The sequence below is a fragment of the Mauremys mutica genome, chromosome 18 (assembly GCF_020497125.1).
Source record: "Mauremys mutica isolate MM-2020 ecotype Southern chromosome 18, ASM2049712v1, whole genome shotgun sequence".
NCBI classification, from domain to species: domain Eukaryota; kingdom Metazoa; phylum Chordata; order Testudines; family Geoemydidae; genus Mauremys; species Mauremys mutica.
The window spans coordinates 25,275,967-25,291,517 of record NC_059089.1 but is presented as its reverse complement, the minus strand read 5'-3'; the positions used below and the strand labels follow the sequence as shown (position 1 = coordinate 25,291,517).

Sequence of the window (15,551 nt, the reverse complement as noted above, 5' to 3'; positions counted from 1 at the left end):
AGCCACTTCTGAGACGGGAAATCTGGAGATGAAAATAAACCTTTTATTTTTCTAAAAATGTGTTCAGGAACTTTAGACTTGTTGGGACACTTTGCAGGAAGATCCATGTGGTTATTTTGCTATCTTGTCCTTGTCAGCAGTTGGGTGTGGACTAACCAGGGAATTAACTAACGTAGTAACTGAACAACTGCTATACAGAATATAACATGACCCTAATCTCAAGATTTTCTGTCTATAATAAATGTGTAAGCATCACATTTCTCTGGCCTTGGAATTATTAAATGCAAATTAAATGTTGTGGTAACAAATCTGAACATTTGAAGTGTACAGTTAAAATCTCAGGGAGGTAGGTGGATTGCTGTATAAAATATTAGACGCTAGTTGCCTGGTACACTAAAAATCTTAGGAGTTTTTATAGAACAATCAAGGGTTTACACACTTCAAGAAAATGGGGTTTTTTTCCTAGACTATTTTATGTGTCTCAGTCATGGAACCAATTTTTGTTCTGCTCCTTATGTTTTTGCAAGTGCTACATTTTTCTTCTAAGTGCAGTTCCTTTTGAGGAAGCAGTGTTCTAATCGTGTCTCTAAGTGGAGTCCATCATTAATGTAATGTCCTCTTCAGTCGTTCTGCTCTGGGCTACTGCCACCTCTTTTGCATTAATTACCATTTTTTGCCCCACATTTGTATTTCTTTGGTTTGTCTGCATTCAATAATTGCACAAGATGACATGATTAGATATACGGCCTCTTGGAAATATTTGCTTGTGAAGTCCTTGGGGATTCAGGATGCAGGGTCAGTGTGAGGGAAGGAGTATAATACGCTTGTTAAATAGATTGGCTATATAACTTCCTCTGGCATTCCTTCCTGCGACGTTCTTACATCTTGTTTTAAGACCTTTTGTTAGAGCCTCTTACTGTAGATCATCACTTCAAATCCAGCGCAGATCAATAATGGCTGAACGTTGTTACATCTGGCAGCTCTTAGGTGACCTATGTGAAATTAGTTTGGTGTGTCTCAGACCACTTCCTTCTGGTGATCAGATGTTCATTTAAAAAAAAAAAGCACTATTACTTTTGCATTAATTGGTCCACTTGTTGGTAGTCTCAGCTGAGGCAGAGGGCTGAATTCCACTTTCACCCTCGGAGGCAGTCCTTCTATAACAGAATTGAAACATATTGGTAAGTAGTTGTGCGTGATTCTTGCACATCTGCTACTCATTCTGTACCAGTGATGAGGAGTTTTTTCTCAGCACTAAAATAGTCACTAAAAAATTGCACATTATTGGCAGTATCTGTTTTTAAATGAATTGTATTTATTTAAAGTTTTTTGTAATTCTGGTTTAAGACCTATGGGTATTCTAGTGTTAGCGTAACAAAGGTCTGAGTCACAGTTTTGTGGGAGTATTCTATTTTCACTAACAGTGAAAGAAGAAAAGTACTGTAGTTCCTCCTGTAACCCAGGGTACTGTTGCAGTAGGAAACACAGGGATTGCTAGTTTTTTGCTGAGTAATACTGTACAGTTAAAAATCATTTCAGCAGAGGACAAAGCCATTTACAGTTACAGGGCTTAAACAAACTTTGTTTACTTCTCTGCAGCGCCCTTTTCACTTTGAACTATCAGTGCTGAGTAAAGAAACGGAATCTTTCATGTCACTTCAGTAAAAGTTTACATATAAGAAAAGATCTCTTGGCTCCTGCCTTTTCTTGATCACTTCAGAGTCTGACATGTGCTTTTACTTGCCCTTCATAGGATGCTAGTTGTGCTTACCAATCAGGAGGACAAATACATGTCAAAACTAAATGTCAGTCCTTGTTTGCAGCCGATCCCTATTTTTTCTGGGAATTGCCCACTGGAATTTGTATGTTGCATCTTTTTATAATTGAGTAAAACCATCTTGATGCCAATAGCTGGTGTTATTCCTTCAAGAACTGGGTTTAAATTTATTTATTTAAATGGAGGTCCAAACACTGAGTACTTAGGTCATGAAGCCCTTTAAAGAGCAACCCGTAGCCACAAATTGAGTGCTGTAAAGACAGTAGAAAATGTGCACGTTTGAGCACAAATCTCAGTACAATTATGAATATTAAAAAGTTGTAAATTAAGCATAGGGAGTGTTGCTTCCCACAGATTACTAATCACCAGTATGTGGAGATCAGGAGACTATTGCCCATGCAAAAATGAATTGCATGGCAGATACCATGGCCATGATTCTATTAGGAGACTCACACAGAATTTCTCTTTTTTTCATGGTCTGTACTGCATCTTCATTGTGAGATTCCCATGGACATATCTCCCAGTCATACTTGCATGACCTCTCCTCCTCTCCTTCATAATATCTCAGTGGCAACTACAGCAATTGTTTACATGGAAAAATTGTATTAGGAAAGTGTCTAATGCAGCGTAGCAACTGGAAAGGGGGGAAACCAGCATCAAGTGGTAGAGTGGGTTGAGTGTTCCTAAGGAGAGGTTGATTCTTACTGGTTGGTAACCATAAAATCATGTTGCTTTCAGTTAAATGTAGTCTTTATGCCAAATTTGATTATTCTGTTTGCTAACCAGGAGGATACACTATAACTATCCACATTTATTTAAGCAATTATATATTTTCATGTGCATTTATTCAGATTCTGAATTCTCCACAACTTTTGTTAAAAAATGGAGAATGACTTTTTTTTTTATTTACTAGAGTATGATTTGTATCAAGCTATATTTGGATGAAAATTGGAATTCAGCTCAAATGAACAAAGAGCATTTTAAAATATTTTTTAGTTAAAACTACCTCAGTTTTGATGCATACATAAGAAAAAATTCATCAAGACATGTTTCGTTTTAAAAACTCATGGATTTATTAAGCAAAGGAAGTATCTGTAATTAATGAACTGAACTGATTGTTTCTAGTCACCAAGTCTAGACGTTAGAACTAGTAGCTCTCATCCTCTCACCTCATTTTTATTCATAGAGTGGAAGACGAAAACCAGCTTTCCTGCTTTTTCAGCTCACGATCAGTTTCTCAACTTTAAATGGCCTAGTCATTGAAGTGAACTAGTAAAATAAACTGAAATGAAACAAATATTCTGCACCTGCAGAAGAGTATACTGCTGTCAAAAGCAAGTTTAGCACTTCAACAAACTCTGGTTGTAGGTGCTTAGCCAGTGACTTCCAACAGTTCAGTGATTTGACTTTCTTTAAACTTTGGCAACAAATGTAGTGCTTGAACATTATTTTTATTTAAATGATTTTAATAGATTATAGTAAATGTAGGCCTTTAATACAGGCTGTCATAACTTCAACATTAATTTTAAATTAGTTTATTTTTAAAAGAAAAATGTATTTAATTTAAAACAAATCTGATTTTTTTTAAAAAATCCTTTTTTTTTCTCTCCACCCTGTCACGTGACCAGACATCTGTCTGTGACTATCAGCAAGTCCTCTGGAGATCAACCATTGTTAACAGACCGCAGTTTGAGAACTTTTATTCTAGGAGTTAGAGTGAAGTCCTGGGTGTTCAGACATCTGGATTCTGCTCTCTACCACTAACCTGCTGTGATATGATACTTAATCTTGCTGTGCTTTAGTTTACTCATCTGTAAAATGGGTGTAACAGTTGCCTTCCTCACAGCAGTTGAGGCTTATTGTCTGCAAAGCATTCTGAGGTTATTACTTGAAGAATATTTTGGAAAGGCAAATACTGTATTTACAGTGTTACTCTTTGTTACACATTTACACACGTATGACTTCCATTTTCTTAGTGGCCATCGAATGGCTCTGTGTGTAAGCTTCTAGAATATGTTTTTCTCCTTCCTCCACTGTGCAGCTACTTGTCTAAGATTCCAACCTGATGAGTTTTACCTAGAAAACAATGTGTACATAAGTTGTTGTTACAGACATTTACTGGCTCCCTATGGGGGAAAATTCCCAGTAATAATAGATTTAGCATGTGGCCCGGTACCTTTTCAGTATCCTTGGGATAGCATTGTTCAGAGGAAGCCCTGAGTGTGTTTGAATAGCGCTCAGGGTGCCAGGAGGAAGGCCAAAGGAAAAGGAAATGGGAGAGCTGCTGGTTTGTCTCACATTTACATCAGATGACAGGAAGTGGAAATTGAGGTTGGCTGCAGAAATCTGAGGGGGCCACATCTGTGTGACTAGCTCAAAGCTCCATGTAGCCCAAGTGGTTGATCTAATAAAGTTTTCAAGCATGGAGTTTTTACAACAGACCACTTTTTTCAGACTACATACTTCCTTGGCAGGTCTTCCTTCACTTCTAAATTTCATTTTACTTGTAAACCTCATTGGTAAACTTTTGATTTATTAATGATCTAAAAGTATCAATAGCTAAGAGGCATCTACAGAGCCTGCCATTTTTTACTCATACACGACTGCAATTCTGGTTAGTGCATCCAGAATAGATTTAGCCAGCATTTGTAGAAATTTGGCTAATTGTGGTTTGATGATAAAGGGTGTTTGTGTCAAATGTGACCTAAATATAATCTGCTGGAGATATCTTCCAGATTATTGTATTTTTAGGACAGTTACAAACTACCACTCTGCTGCCAAGAAAGTAAAAATAAATAGTCACTATTTGGATGTGTGGGTTCTCACAAGAAAAACAAACTCTGTTCCCTTTGGCAAGGTAGCTATATAAGTTAGGGGTGTTTTTGTTTCTGAACAAAATATGCTCAGAAACATTGTTTCCTTCTACTTTGAAACAATATTTGGGGAAAGAACAGTTTGGTCAGGGCTCTATTTTCATAGTCCTAAAAATAGCTAATAAAACATTACTTAATTACCTGAAAATGGCTTTCAAAAGGCCCTGGAATTTCAAAATGTTTCCTGGGTCTGGAGGACTCAACAAGTAATGATCTCCATATCTTGAGGAATTTAGCACTTCAGGAGTCCACATCCTAGAAATGGATGTTAAATTGTGTCTGGATTTGTTGGTTGGATAGTCTTGGATGCAACAGGAAGGGAGGGAGTGGTGAAGTTTGCCAGAATCTTGTTAATTCCTCCATTTTTGCTTAGACATTTTCAATATATTTTCTGATGTCTATTTTGTTCATATTACCCTAAGCAGCGATTGAGTGTTTACAGGTCTTTTGGAAGAACATAGTGTAGGAAATATCAAATCAGTATTTCATCTGTGCAATCAATTAAAATCTGCTTAATCCAGTCTGAAACAACTTCCACATCCACCACTGGCCTGAAGATTTGCTGCACCTTCACCCTCTAACAGTGTTTGTCAAACTTTTGTATTGGTGACCCCTTTCACACAGCAAACCTATGAGTGCCACCCCCCCCCCCCGATAAATTAAAAACTTTTTTTTTGTATTTAACACTGTTATAAATGCTGGAGGCAAAGCAGGGCTTAAGGGTGGAGGCTGACCGCTTGCGACCCCCCATGTAGTAACCTTGTGACCCCCTGAGGGGTCACAACCCCAGTTTGAGAACCCCTGCTCTAACACCACACATCCTGCCTGTCCACTTTGGCCAGTCCTGGAAGCTTACTCAGATTCCTGGAACTTTCTTACCTGTAGTTTGAAATGGGCTTTAATTAGGGGAAATGTCTGTGCACTCTTGCAATTCATGTGTCTTGCTGAAGGTCCTTGACACACTGGCAGTTGTGGGTCAACCACTGAATTTATGAGTTTGGGCATATGCTGGTTTTTATTTATTTTTTTTACTTACAGTCAAGAATCTCAAAGTGTTTTGCAAACATTAAGTGTGAGGTAGAGAGGCAACTATTCTACTCATTTAACGTAGTGGGAAATAGGCACAGAGAGGTCAGGTGACTTGCTAATCCTGTACAGCAAGTCACTGTTAGACCTGGCATTGGCTCCCAAGAGGCCTGATTCAGTTCCCTGCTATAACTCTTAGGTAATATTTCCTGTTATGGAGGAAGAAGTCTAGCCAGGTGAAGTGTGGTCCAGTTATTTTCTTCTCAACTCAGCTGCCATCATCCAGAGACTGGTGGAAGGAAACAACAAAAGTTCAGAGAACTTGTAGAAACAGCTTTAACTCAACCAACAATATTAGTCCTTATGTTGTGTGTCTAGTGCACTAGCCTGCAAAGCAGACAAATCAAGTGCAAAATCGTAGCAGTATGTGCAGTTGTGTGGCTGGTTTTTATACTTTGCTTAACAAAACACATTTAATAGTACAAGATAATGTTAAATCGACGTGCCTGTAACCTTCACATCCATAGTTGAAATTAAACGGTTAGCGCATGTCAATGATTATATGCCTCAACCAGAAACATATCACTAGGTCTCACTGGGCTGACATAAAAGCGAAATTTGACCACCTTCTATATCTGGTCTTCTGTCACTTCTCAGTCACTTTATGGAGTTTTGTCCTCCAGTATGTTGCTGATTCTCTGATTTTGGTGTCATGCAAATGTGACTGACTCACAACTTAGTCCAGGTTGCAAATCCTTCAGATGGCACTGGTGGGGGTGGATTAAGTTCTAAGGCTTTTGTGCCGTGAGTTGACAAAACAGCCACCAATGACATTGGGTACCTCTGAGATGTGAATATCAGAGGGATGTTGTATACTAGACTGGTTGGCAAATATATGGAAGTAGGTGCATACTCTTAAGAGAACACATGAGACAGGATTTAAATCACTGAATTATATGTGGTGACTTCTTCACGCTTTTTAAATTTCCTTGTTGTAACCTCTTGTGCAAGGTTGCCTATAAATGTCTATGTTGTGTTTGTTCTTTTCAGATACCATCTCCTCAAACTCCTTCAGAAATTTGGCAAAGTAAAGCAATTTGACTTTCTGTTCCATAAGTCAGGTGCATTGGAGGGGCAGCCCAGAGGATACTGTTTTGTGAATTTTGAAACCAAGCAGGTATGTTGGCTTTTTTCTCTTAACGTTTGATCCTTGTGACTGGCTGATTACCTTTACTGCCTAAATTAACTACGTCAACTGAAAGATGAGATGGAAGACAATAATGAAGGGGAAAAGGAGGTGCCCAAGTGCCTTGCGATATATAAACTCCTCTGCATACTCACCCCACCCATGTGGTGTAGTCCCTAGAAGTAACAATGATGGTTCCCCCACCGCCTCCCTGGGGCTGTTTTGTTAAAGATTTTTGACACTGACGCTAATGGGGGCAAGCCATTAGATTTACTGGATGGCAGTCTAATAGGGTACTAAGGCGCTTGTTGAGAACCCATATACATTCTTAGTTTCAGATTGTGTAGCATACTAAACCTAGGACTACTGCTGCTGTTTCCTCCCTATATTTTACTCTTCCAGCCCCTGATGCTTCAGGAAGACCCAAACCCCCGCCCTCCTACAATTCTCCACCTGTGTAATGCTGTACATCTGTTGGGAGTGTGGGGAAGAAATACTCCCTTCTGATCCCTGTGCGGTTTATCTTACATTATAAAGCATGGGTTGAAATTTGGGTTACCTGTAATATCATAGTCACAAAGGTTGTCACAGTTCCACTAGGACTGGGTGTAGCTGTGAGGAGGTGCACAAGTAAAGTGTGTTTGGTGCAGCCTTCTTCCTTTGTTGCTGTATCACCAATAAGGAGGTGGGGTAAAGCCACAACATACAGCTCAATATCACTCCCTTGTGGCTCAGGAAGTAACATTGGAGCACTGATGCATGGAAGGGAGGAACTGGGGAAAATAATACTGCAATGAAGGTTGCTAACAGTAGCGGGATCACTGCATAGAAGCACTTTGGGGCAGCAGAATAAGTGAAAGATGCTGTTGTAATTCTAACTTTCATGCTCTTTAAAGTAATGAGCAAGAAATTAACTCAAAGTTAAAGCAAACAACATACTAATGACGATCGTCTTCCTCCCCTACTTTAATTGAACCTTTTGAAGCTCATTTTTCAGAGGCAGCTACAGACAGATTAGCTGGATAGGAAGAAATAGCAGGATCCAGTAGGGCCTGGTCTGGATCAGCCAGTTAATATTAAGGATTCTGGAAATCCATGATGTATTGTGTGGTCTGTGGCTGACCTTCATATTCTATCTCTGTCTCATTCTCAAATCTTTCTAATAGTGATTATTGAACAGAGTCCAGGTGTAAAGTCAATAGTTTAGGCGAGCAATACTGAGAGAAATACAAATAGTGAATTGCAGGTGTTTCCCATAGGAAACAGAGCAATTTTAAACCTCCTTGAAACTCTGTTCCAATGTTCCTTATATCAGGTTCATTGGACGTTTCTATGATGCTTTTATTTTGATTTGAGTAAAGGAGTTTTCCTTGTGAGTAATCTCTGAAATGGTTTATGAGGGCATTGTAGCTTGCATGGGTGTTTGGGATTCCCAGAAACACTAACTGAACAGTAGCATAGATTGTTTGTATGGTGTTAGTCAGCTGTCTCTGTAAATCAGTCTTGTACATGGAAGAAAGGGTCCTTGGACAGACTTTGATAATAAATAAACCAACTTACTTTTCTGAACTGTCTTCCGGTGCAGGAAGCAGAACAAGCAATCCAGTGTCTCAATGGTAAGCTGGCCCTCTCCAAGAAGCTGGTGGTGCGATGGGCACACGCACAAGTAAAGGTAAGCTTTTGACTGCAGACCTCAGCAGCCTTATGAGGATGCATAATTTGAAACAAAAATCTTCTCTCTGTGCTAGATCAAAAACAGGGAGAGTTGCATAATTGTCCTTCTCTGTACTCTAACTTTTCACTTCAGCATTCGGAACTTGTGTAAGCTTCTTGTGTGATCTTATTTTCAGCTTTTACTTTGTTCATATCCTGGTATACAAACGTTGCTGCCCATCTTATTCCTTAAATATTTTGACCCTTTAGAAATTGTGTACTGAATGTTTTCTGCAGACTTCTTGTCTTTTGTCATAATCAGTTGTACATGCTAAATATTAAGGATCAGATTTTTATCAATTGTATTGATATAATCCCAGTCAAATTTAGGAACATGGGAACTGGCACACAGGAATACACAAGTGATCTATCAAAGCCAGCGTCCTGTCTACAGTTCTGGCCAGGTACTTTAGAAGAAGGTCTTAGAATCTCCATAATAACTTGCCCACAAGAGATCAGCTAGTGGTGGGCTTATGTCCTGAAGCTGAGGATATAGATCACTTCTTCCTCCAGTACTGTGTTTTGGACAGGGTATGTCATTGATTCTGCATTTCCTAGTTTTTCTGTTCTGCTTCCTAAAGCACTGCAGGTGCTAGATTCTTTTACTTCTGATTTATAAAGCAACACATTTCTTATTAAAAACAAATCACCTTTACCTTTCATTTTGACACATGTTGGTTTTGCACTGAGAGGCACTGTAGTAAGAACTACTTGCAAAGGTTGATCCGTGCTGATAAATGCAAAGAAATGCACATTGGAAAATGTAATCCCAACTATATATACAAAATGATGGGATCTAAATTAGCAAGAGATCTTGAAGGAGATCTTGAGTCATAGTTGATCTCTGAAAACATCTGCTCAATGTGCAGCAGCAGTCAAAAAAGCTAACAATGTTAGGAACCATTCTGTGGATGCTCCGGGGCTGGAGCACCCCTGGAAAAAAAATAGTGGGTGCTCAGCAGCCCCGCGGATCAACTCCTCCCCCCACCAGCCCTCCTGCTGGTGGCCCCGCTGATCAGCACCTCTTGCCTGCCACGGATCAGCTGTTCAGCAGCATTCAGGAAGCACTGGGTGGAGGGGGAGGCGTGGTGGCAGGAAGAGGTGGGGGGGGCAGAACAGGGCAGGGAGCGAGTGGGAGTTTGGGGGAAGGAGTGGAGTGGGGGGAGGGCCTGGGGCAGAGTGGGGGTCAAGCATCCCCAGGAATTGGGGAAGTCAGCACCTCTGTACAAGAAGACAGTAAATGCCACTATATAAATCCATGGTACTCCCACACCTTGAATACTGGATGCAGTTCTGGTTGCTCCATCTCAAAAAAGATATATTAGAATTGGAAAAGGGCAACAAAAATGATGAAGGATATGGCACAACTTCCACATGAGGAGAGATTAAAAAGATTGGGACTTTTCAGCTTGGAAAAGAGACGGCTAAGGGGGGATGTGATATACGTCTATTAAAATCATGAATGGTCTGGGGAAAGTGTATCACGAAGTGTTATTTACCCCTTCACAGAACACCAGAACCAGGGGTTACCCAATTAAATTAATAGCAGGTTAAAACAAACTGAAGGAAATACTTCACATAATGCGCAACCAACCTGTGGATCTCTTTGTTAGGGGATGTTGTGAAGGCCAAAAGTATAACTGGGTTCAAAAATGAATTAGATAAGTTCATGAAGGATAGGTCCATCAATGGTTATTAGCCAAGATGGCCAGGGATGTAACCCCATGCTTTGGGTGTCTATAGCCCAGTGGGTCTCAACCTATTTACCACTGCCACATCCAATACTACCTTTTTGGTCCTGAGGATGTCACATGGGCCGCAGGTCTGTACTGACTGGGCCGCAAGTGGCCCGCAGGATGAGAACCACAGCCTAGCCTCTGACTGCCAGAAGCTGGAAGTGGATGACAAGGGACGGATCTCTCAATAATTGCCATGTTCTATTAATTCCCTCTGAAGCACCTGGCATTGGCCACTGTCAGAAGACATGAAAAATGGTCACACCATAAATGGAATTTGTCAGTACAGCAAATGTTTGCTTAGAGAGGAATTCTGCAGAAAAACCTAATGCACAAGCAGTGTGGGAGTATCGCAAATAATGTGCAAAATACCTTAGTTCATTTTGCAACAGCATTTGCAATTCTCTGAATGGAAAGATTTAACTGCAGGAGGCTTTTGCCTATTGTGACAAGTGTTTATTTTAGGCAATACCAGCACCACGTTACATAGTTTTAAGATGAACAGCCAAGGCTTTAAAAAGAAAAAAACCTTACTAGATGCTGTCGTTTTGAGCAGTTCTACAGAAAAACAAACCTGAATTTGTGCCAAGCGAAACACGGAAGCAGAACACACTGAAAATATTTCAGGAGGCCCATTGCTGTCAGAAAAGAGAGGCTCACAAACTGCCTTCTGCTGAAGGGGGCTGGTTCTGAACTGTTGTTGAATGCGTTCCTTTTCCACAGCGGAATTCCATATGACTGCATTCGTACAGGAAACAAGCGCTCTGTGTTCCCTTCTGGTTCTACGCTGTGCTTCTACAAAGGTCATATCTATTAGTACCCTATGGTAGACTTATCTTGGAGCAGGGGTTCCCAAAATTGGTTCAGGCTAAGTCCCTGGCGGGCTGCGAGACGCTTTGTTTACCTGAGCGTCCGCAGTAACGGCCGCTCGCAGCTCCCAGGGGCTGTGGTTCACCATTCCTGGCTAATGGAAGCTCCGGAAAGCGGTTGCCTGCTCCGTGCCACTTCCCACAGCTCCCGTTGGCTGGGAACAGTGAACCGTGGCCACTGGGAGCTGCAAGCTGCAGATGCTCAGGTAAACAAAGTGTGTCTCAGCCCGCCAGGGGCTTACCCTGAACAAGCCACAAACCAATGGGCCTTGGCTCTATTTGTTACATGCCGCACTTCGAATGTTTCCCCACCATCACACACCGTGCTCATAAGAATCAACTCTAAGCATGTTAAATGGTGGTAAAGTAAGCCTTAATGATCCAAAATCAAGTGCACATGGTAATCATACAGCATCCTAGCTATATGTGAACACCAAACAGAAGCATTTTCAAATAAAACAAATACATTCGTTAGGACCATTACATTTTACTGTGTGGCTTAACCTAAAGGCTTTTTGGTAAAAATTGTACGGACTCTTGCTTGCCAGCAGAATATAAAGTGAGATTAATCCAGACTGGAAGTGTCTGTTGGCAAACCTGGTGTTTCTGAGCCTTTGTCTTCAATTCAAGTTCACTTAGCAATATCATTACTAAAAGTCTCTTTTCTCACCCGCAGAGATATGATCATAATAAAAATGAAAAAATTCTTCCAATCAGTCTTGAACCGTCTTCCAGCACTGAGCCAACCCAGTCTAACCTAAGGTAGGAACCTCCATAATTAAAATATGGCCAAATCAGTCAACCAGGGGCAAAACTCCCTTTGACTTCAGTGGAAGCAGAAATGGGCCCATAATTGGGGATTTTTGTTTTTGTGTTTTTGTTTTCTGGATCCTAACGAAAACAGTTACTATAACGACTGTATCTTATTGAATGTGGGTCAGGCTGCAAAATAACTGATCTGATGCAGAGTAATTTTGACACTTAACTTTTCTCTCTATTGATACATAAAACCCCTGATGCACTTAAAAAAAAGTAATGCATCACAATCACATGACCACACCTGGCTAATGATGCCCACATTTTCCAGATGTATTTCAGTAATAGCCATTTGTCTCTCTCAGTTCCTGGTAGCCACAGTAGGAACACTGATTAGAGTGTGCACCATGCAATATTCTGAATACTGCAATTTCAGCTGCCCTAGAAACTGTTCCAACCTCTCTCACTTATGGTTCTAGAAGACCATTCTAGATGAGAAAAACATGTTCCAGTTTCCCTGTCATCTCCAAAATGAAAGTGAAAATTCTGGTTTAGAAAAATACTGAACACTTCTCGTTATGATAGAGCCCTGGTCTTGAAGAGAAATGCAGTGAGCGAGGCCTGCAGGAGTAGAGGACTGCGCATCACATTCACCTTATAGAAATCCGCACTAGTACTAGCCATTTTCTGCTGGTCACTATCACTTGGGACTATTTTCACTGGCTGAACGTAGGAGTTGTAGTAAACACCCAGTGCTCTGATTGAGGAGCTGCATTGATGTGAGCTGAAGAAGGGAGTGCTGTCCTGGCCCTACCTAGTAGGAGGGTGTTGGTGACAGAGGGCTCTGGGAATTTGGGATGGGGCAGAGGAGTTGTTTCTTCCTTTGCAAGGAGCTCTGACAAAGCTGGAAAAACAGTCTCTCCATATTAATGGCAGCACAGTTGTGCTGGAACCCAGGACTGGAAAATTCCGTTGAGTCTGAGGTTGAAGGAAGTGCCTGGCTTGCATTTTTCCCTGCAGCTTCCAGTGGCTTTGTATGAGGCTGACTCCAGGGTGGTATCACAACTTGCTCAGACCAGTTGTAAAGTAGCATTACTTGCATGTAGTGAGAAGACTTTAGGCATGCTTTCCTGGTTCATAGCAAACGAGAACATCTATTTGCTAGGGGGGATGATCCTTTTTTTGTTTGCAGTAGTGCAGGTTAAATCTCCCACCACCAAAAACGTGCAAAGCATTCAAAATGCAAGTGTAGATCAGTCCTTATGTTGGTAGATTCTTGGTTACCAGCTTTACCCCCTTTCTGAAGGTAGCATTAGCCACCTTCTAACTACTCCTGACACATCTGAATATTCTGATGCAAGAGATACTGAATTATTTGAGAACATTGTTCAGTCTTTGGTAAAAGACAAACTAGACTTTATCTCTTCCACTTTTTTTTCCCCTTTCTAGCGTCAGTGCAAAAATAAAAGCCATTGAAGCTAAGCTGAAAATGATGGCAGAGAATCCAGATGCAGAATATCCAGCACCACCAACTTATTCCTACTTCAAACCACCCGATAAAAAAAGGACTACTCCTTACTCCAGAACTGCCTGGAAATCTAGAAGATGATGATTATGAATGGATAATGGTAGCAAGAAAGACTGTTTTATACACCTCTGAAATCCTCCAGTGCTTTTGTACTTTGTAGATTGTGCTCAGCTGGCACTGTCCTTCCCAATCTCACTGTATATGCTACAGTGTTTTATAACATTTTAAATTTTCTGATAACTCAGTGTATGCACAGAATTGAATGCTGTCCAGAAAAAATAAGGTTCCATCCAAAACTTGTGACTAACATTTAGACAATCCATTGCTAGTCTGGTTTCATTAGTAAGACCAGAAACATTAGCCAGTATGCAGATAGAAAAGCAAAAACAAAGGAATGTTCCATTTTAATTCTGTGTGTTAAATTTAAGAAAGCACCCTTTTTTTTCCCCTTCAAACATAGGAAGTGTTCCGCTTGATTTAAATATTTTTAAGCAGAGGGAAAATACTGAGTTTTGAAAAACATTCACTAGTTACCGTAAAAAGTCCTTTTCATTTTCCATACAACTAACTTTAAATGGGTTTTTCAGTGTCTTTAGCAAATATACATGCAATATTTATACACAAGGCAGCAAATCTGTTTTGCACCTCGATTTGTTAAATTAAAGCCAGATCTAACCATGGGACAGCAAAATGATTTTAAATGTTAATATTTCAGAACAGTTGTAGAAATCCAAGTGTGTGTCTCGGTGCATGGGAATTATTAATTTATTATACATAATTGAATTTTACTCTGTGCTTCTAAAATAGCAACACTTAAAATACGTATCTGGAAATCTCATGTGCAAAACAGTAGAATTTTATGGTGTGAAAATGCTGTTTAAAGTTTTTACAGTAGCATATCTAGCATGCATAAATGTAATCCCCCTAAGAAGTTATTCTCCATAAACCAGATGTGACAGTGTGACACTGAAATGTTGCTGCCCCAGAGATCTGTCAGAAACACTACCTCAGAAATCCACCCAAACTAGGCTAATTCCTTTTTTGATTGGTTAGCAAAGATGCTTGATTATGACTGTTAAGAAAATGTGAGTGACAGGGATCTGTGGCATAGCGGTGCTACTGTATTGTAGGGATTATCTTTGCTTTAGAAAGTGTTTAATTTATCTCTAACGGATTGGCATTTCACTTAACAGCACAAAGAGCATCCTGTTCCCTAAACATTCTCTGCAACACCGAAAGATCTGAGAAAAGATCCATAAAACTGCAAACGTTTAGTTCCTTTATGTGCACAATATAGTGTTGGATATGCGTGACAAGTGGGAGTTGTGATGGAGACAGCTTCATGCACTGGTACAGTAGATGTACTTCTATTTTGCCACGGTGTTCAATCTCTCCCTGCAAGTTCTTATAAGTGTAATATAGTTTTCTGCCTTGCCAGTCAGGCCTGAATGGTTTGCCCAGACTGATAACCAGTACATTTCCAAACAAGAGATAATTATCTCTAAACTGCCCAGGGTTTCTAGACCAAATGTTTCTCATTTTTATGGCAAACTAAGGTTTGTATGCTTAAAACTGTTCACCTATTTTACAATGCAATTTATAATTACAGTTCTGTATAAAATGTCCTTAAAGCCTCTAAACTATCTATCTAGAGCATAGTTTCTTACTTGTATGAGAGATGCATTGTTTTCAAAGCCTGAAATGGATCATTGTGTAAAAGTAGGTCTATAGCAATTGTTTGATTTCTAACTTGTTACCCAGGTATATGAAGAAAGTGAGCCTCCTTTTAGGTTTAGCACTCCTATGAATGACAATGCTGTCTGCTAAAAAATTTTGCTGACTGGATCTTTGTTTTGTTTTAGGTTGTGATATGGTCTCACATTTGCAGTCCTCAGAGGATTTAAATTCGTTATTTAAAACAAGCTGGTCAATTCTATTTTTAATATGAATTTAGAAATAGCTACATTTGAATCAGGCATGCTGTTGTGTTCCCTTTCGAAAGCTACTGTGATATTTATTTGTATTTAAAATATGATCATTTGCTGAGGCTCTTGCAGCTCTTTGTGAATAAATAGACATCTAAACTA

At 40.0% G+C, this 15,551-nt stretch overlaps 1 protein-coding gene across 1 annotated transcript in view; it reads left to right on the top strand.

The window, feature by feature from the left end:
• Window positions 1-15,551, top strand: part of RBM18 (RNA binding motif protein 18) — a 17,550-nt gene extending 1,999 nt beyond the window's left edge. Inside the window, exons 3-6 of the mRNA XM_044992578.1 lie at window positions 6,727-6,853; window positions 8,448-8,534; window positions 11,857-11,942; window positions 13,386-15,551. Coding sequence (XP_044848513.1) covers window positions 6,727-6,853; window positions 8,448-8,534; window positions 11,857-11,942; window positions 13,386-13,545 — 460 coding nt within the window. The 3' untranslated portion in view covers window positions 13,546-15,551. The remainder of the gene's footprint in view (window positions 1-6,726; window positions 6,854-8,447; window positions 8,535-11,856; window positions 11,943-13,385) is intronic.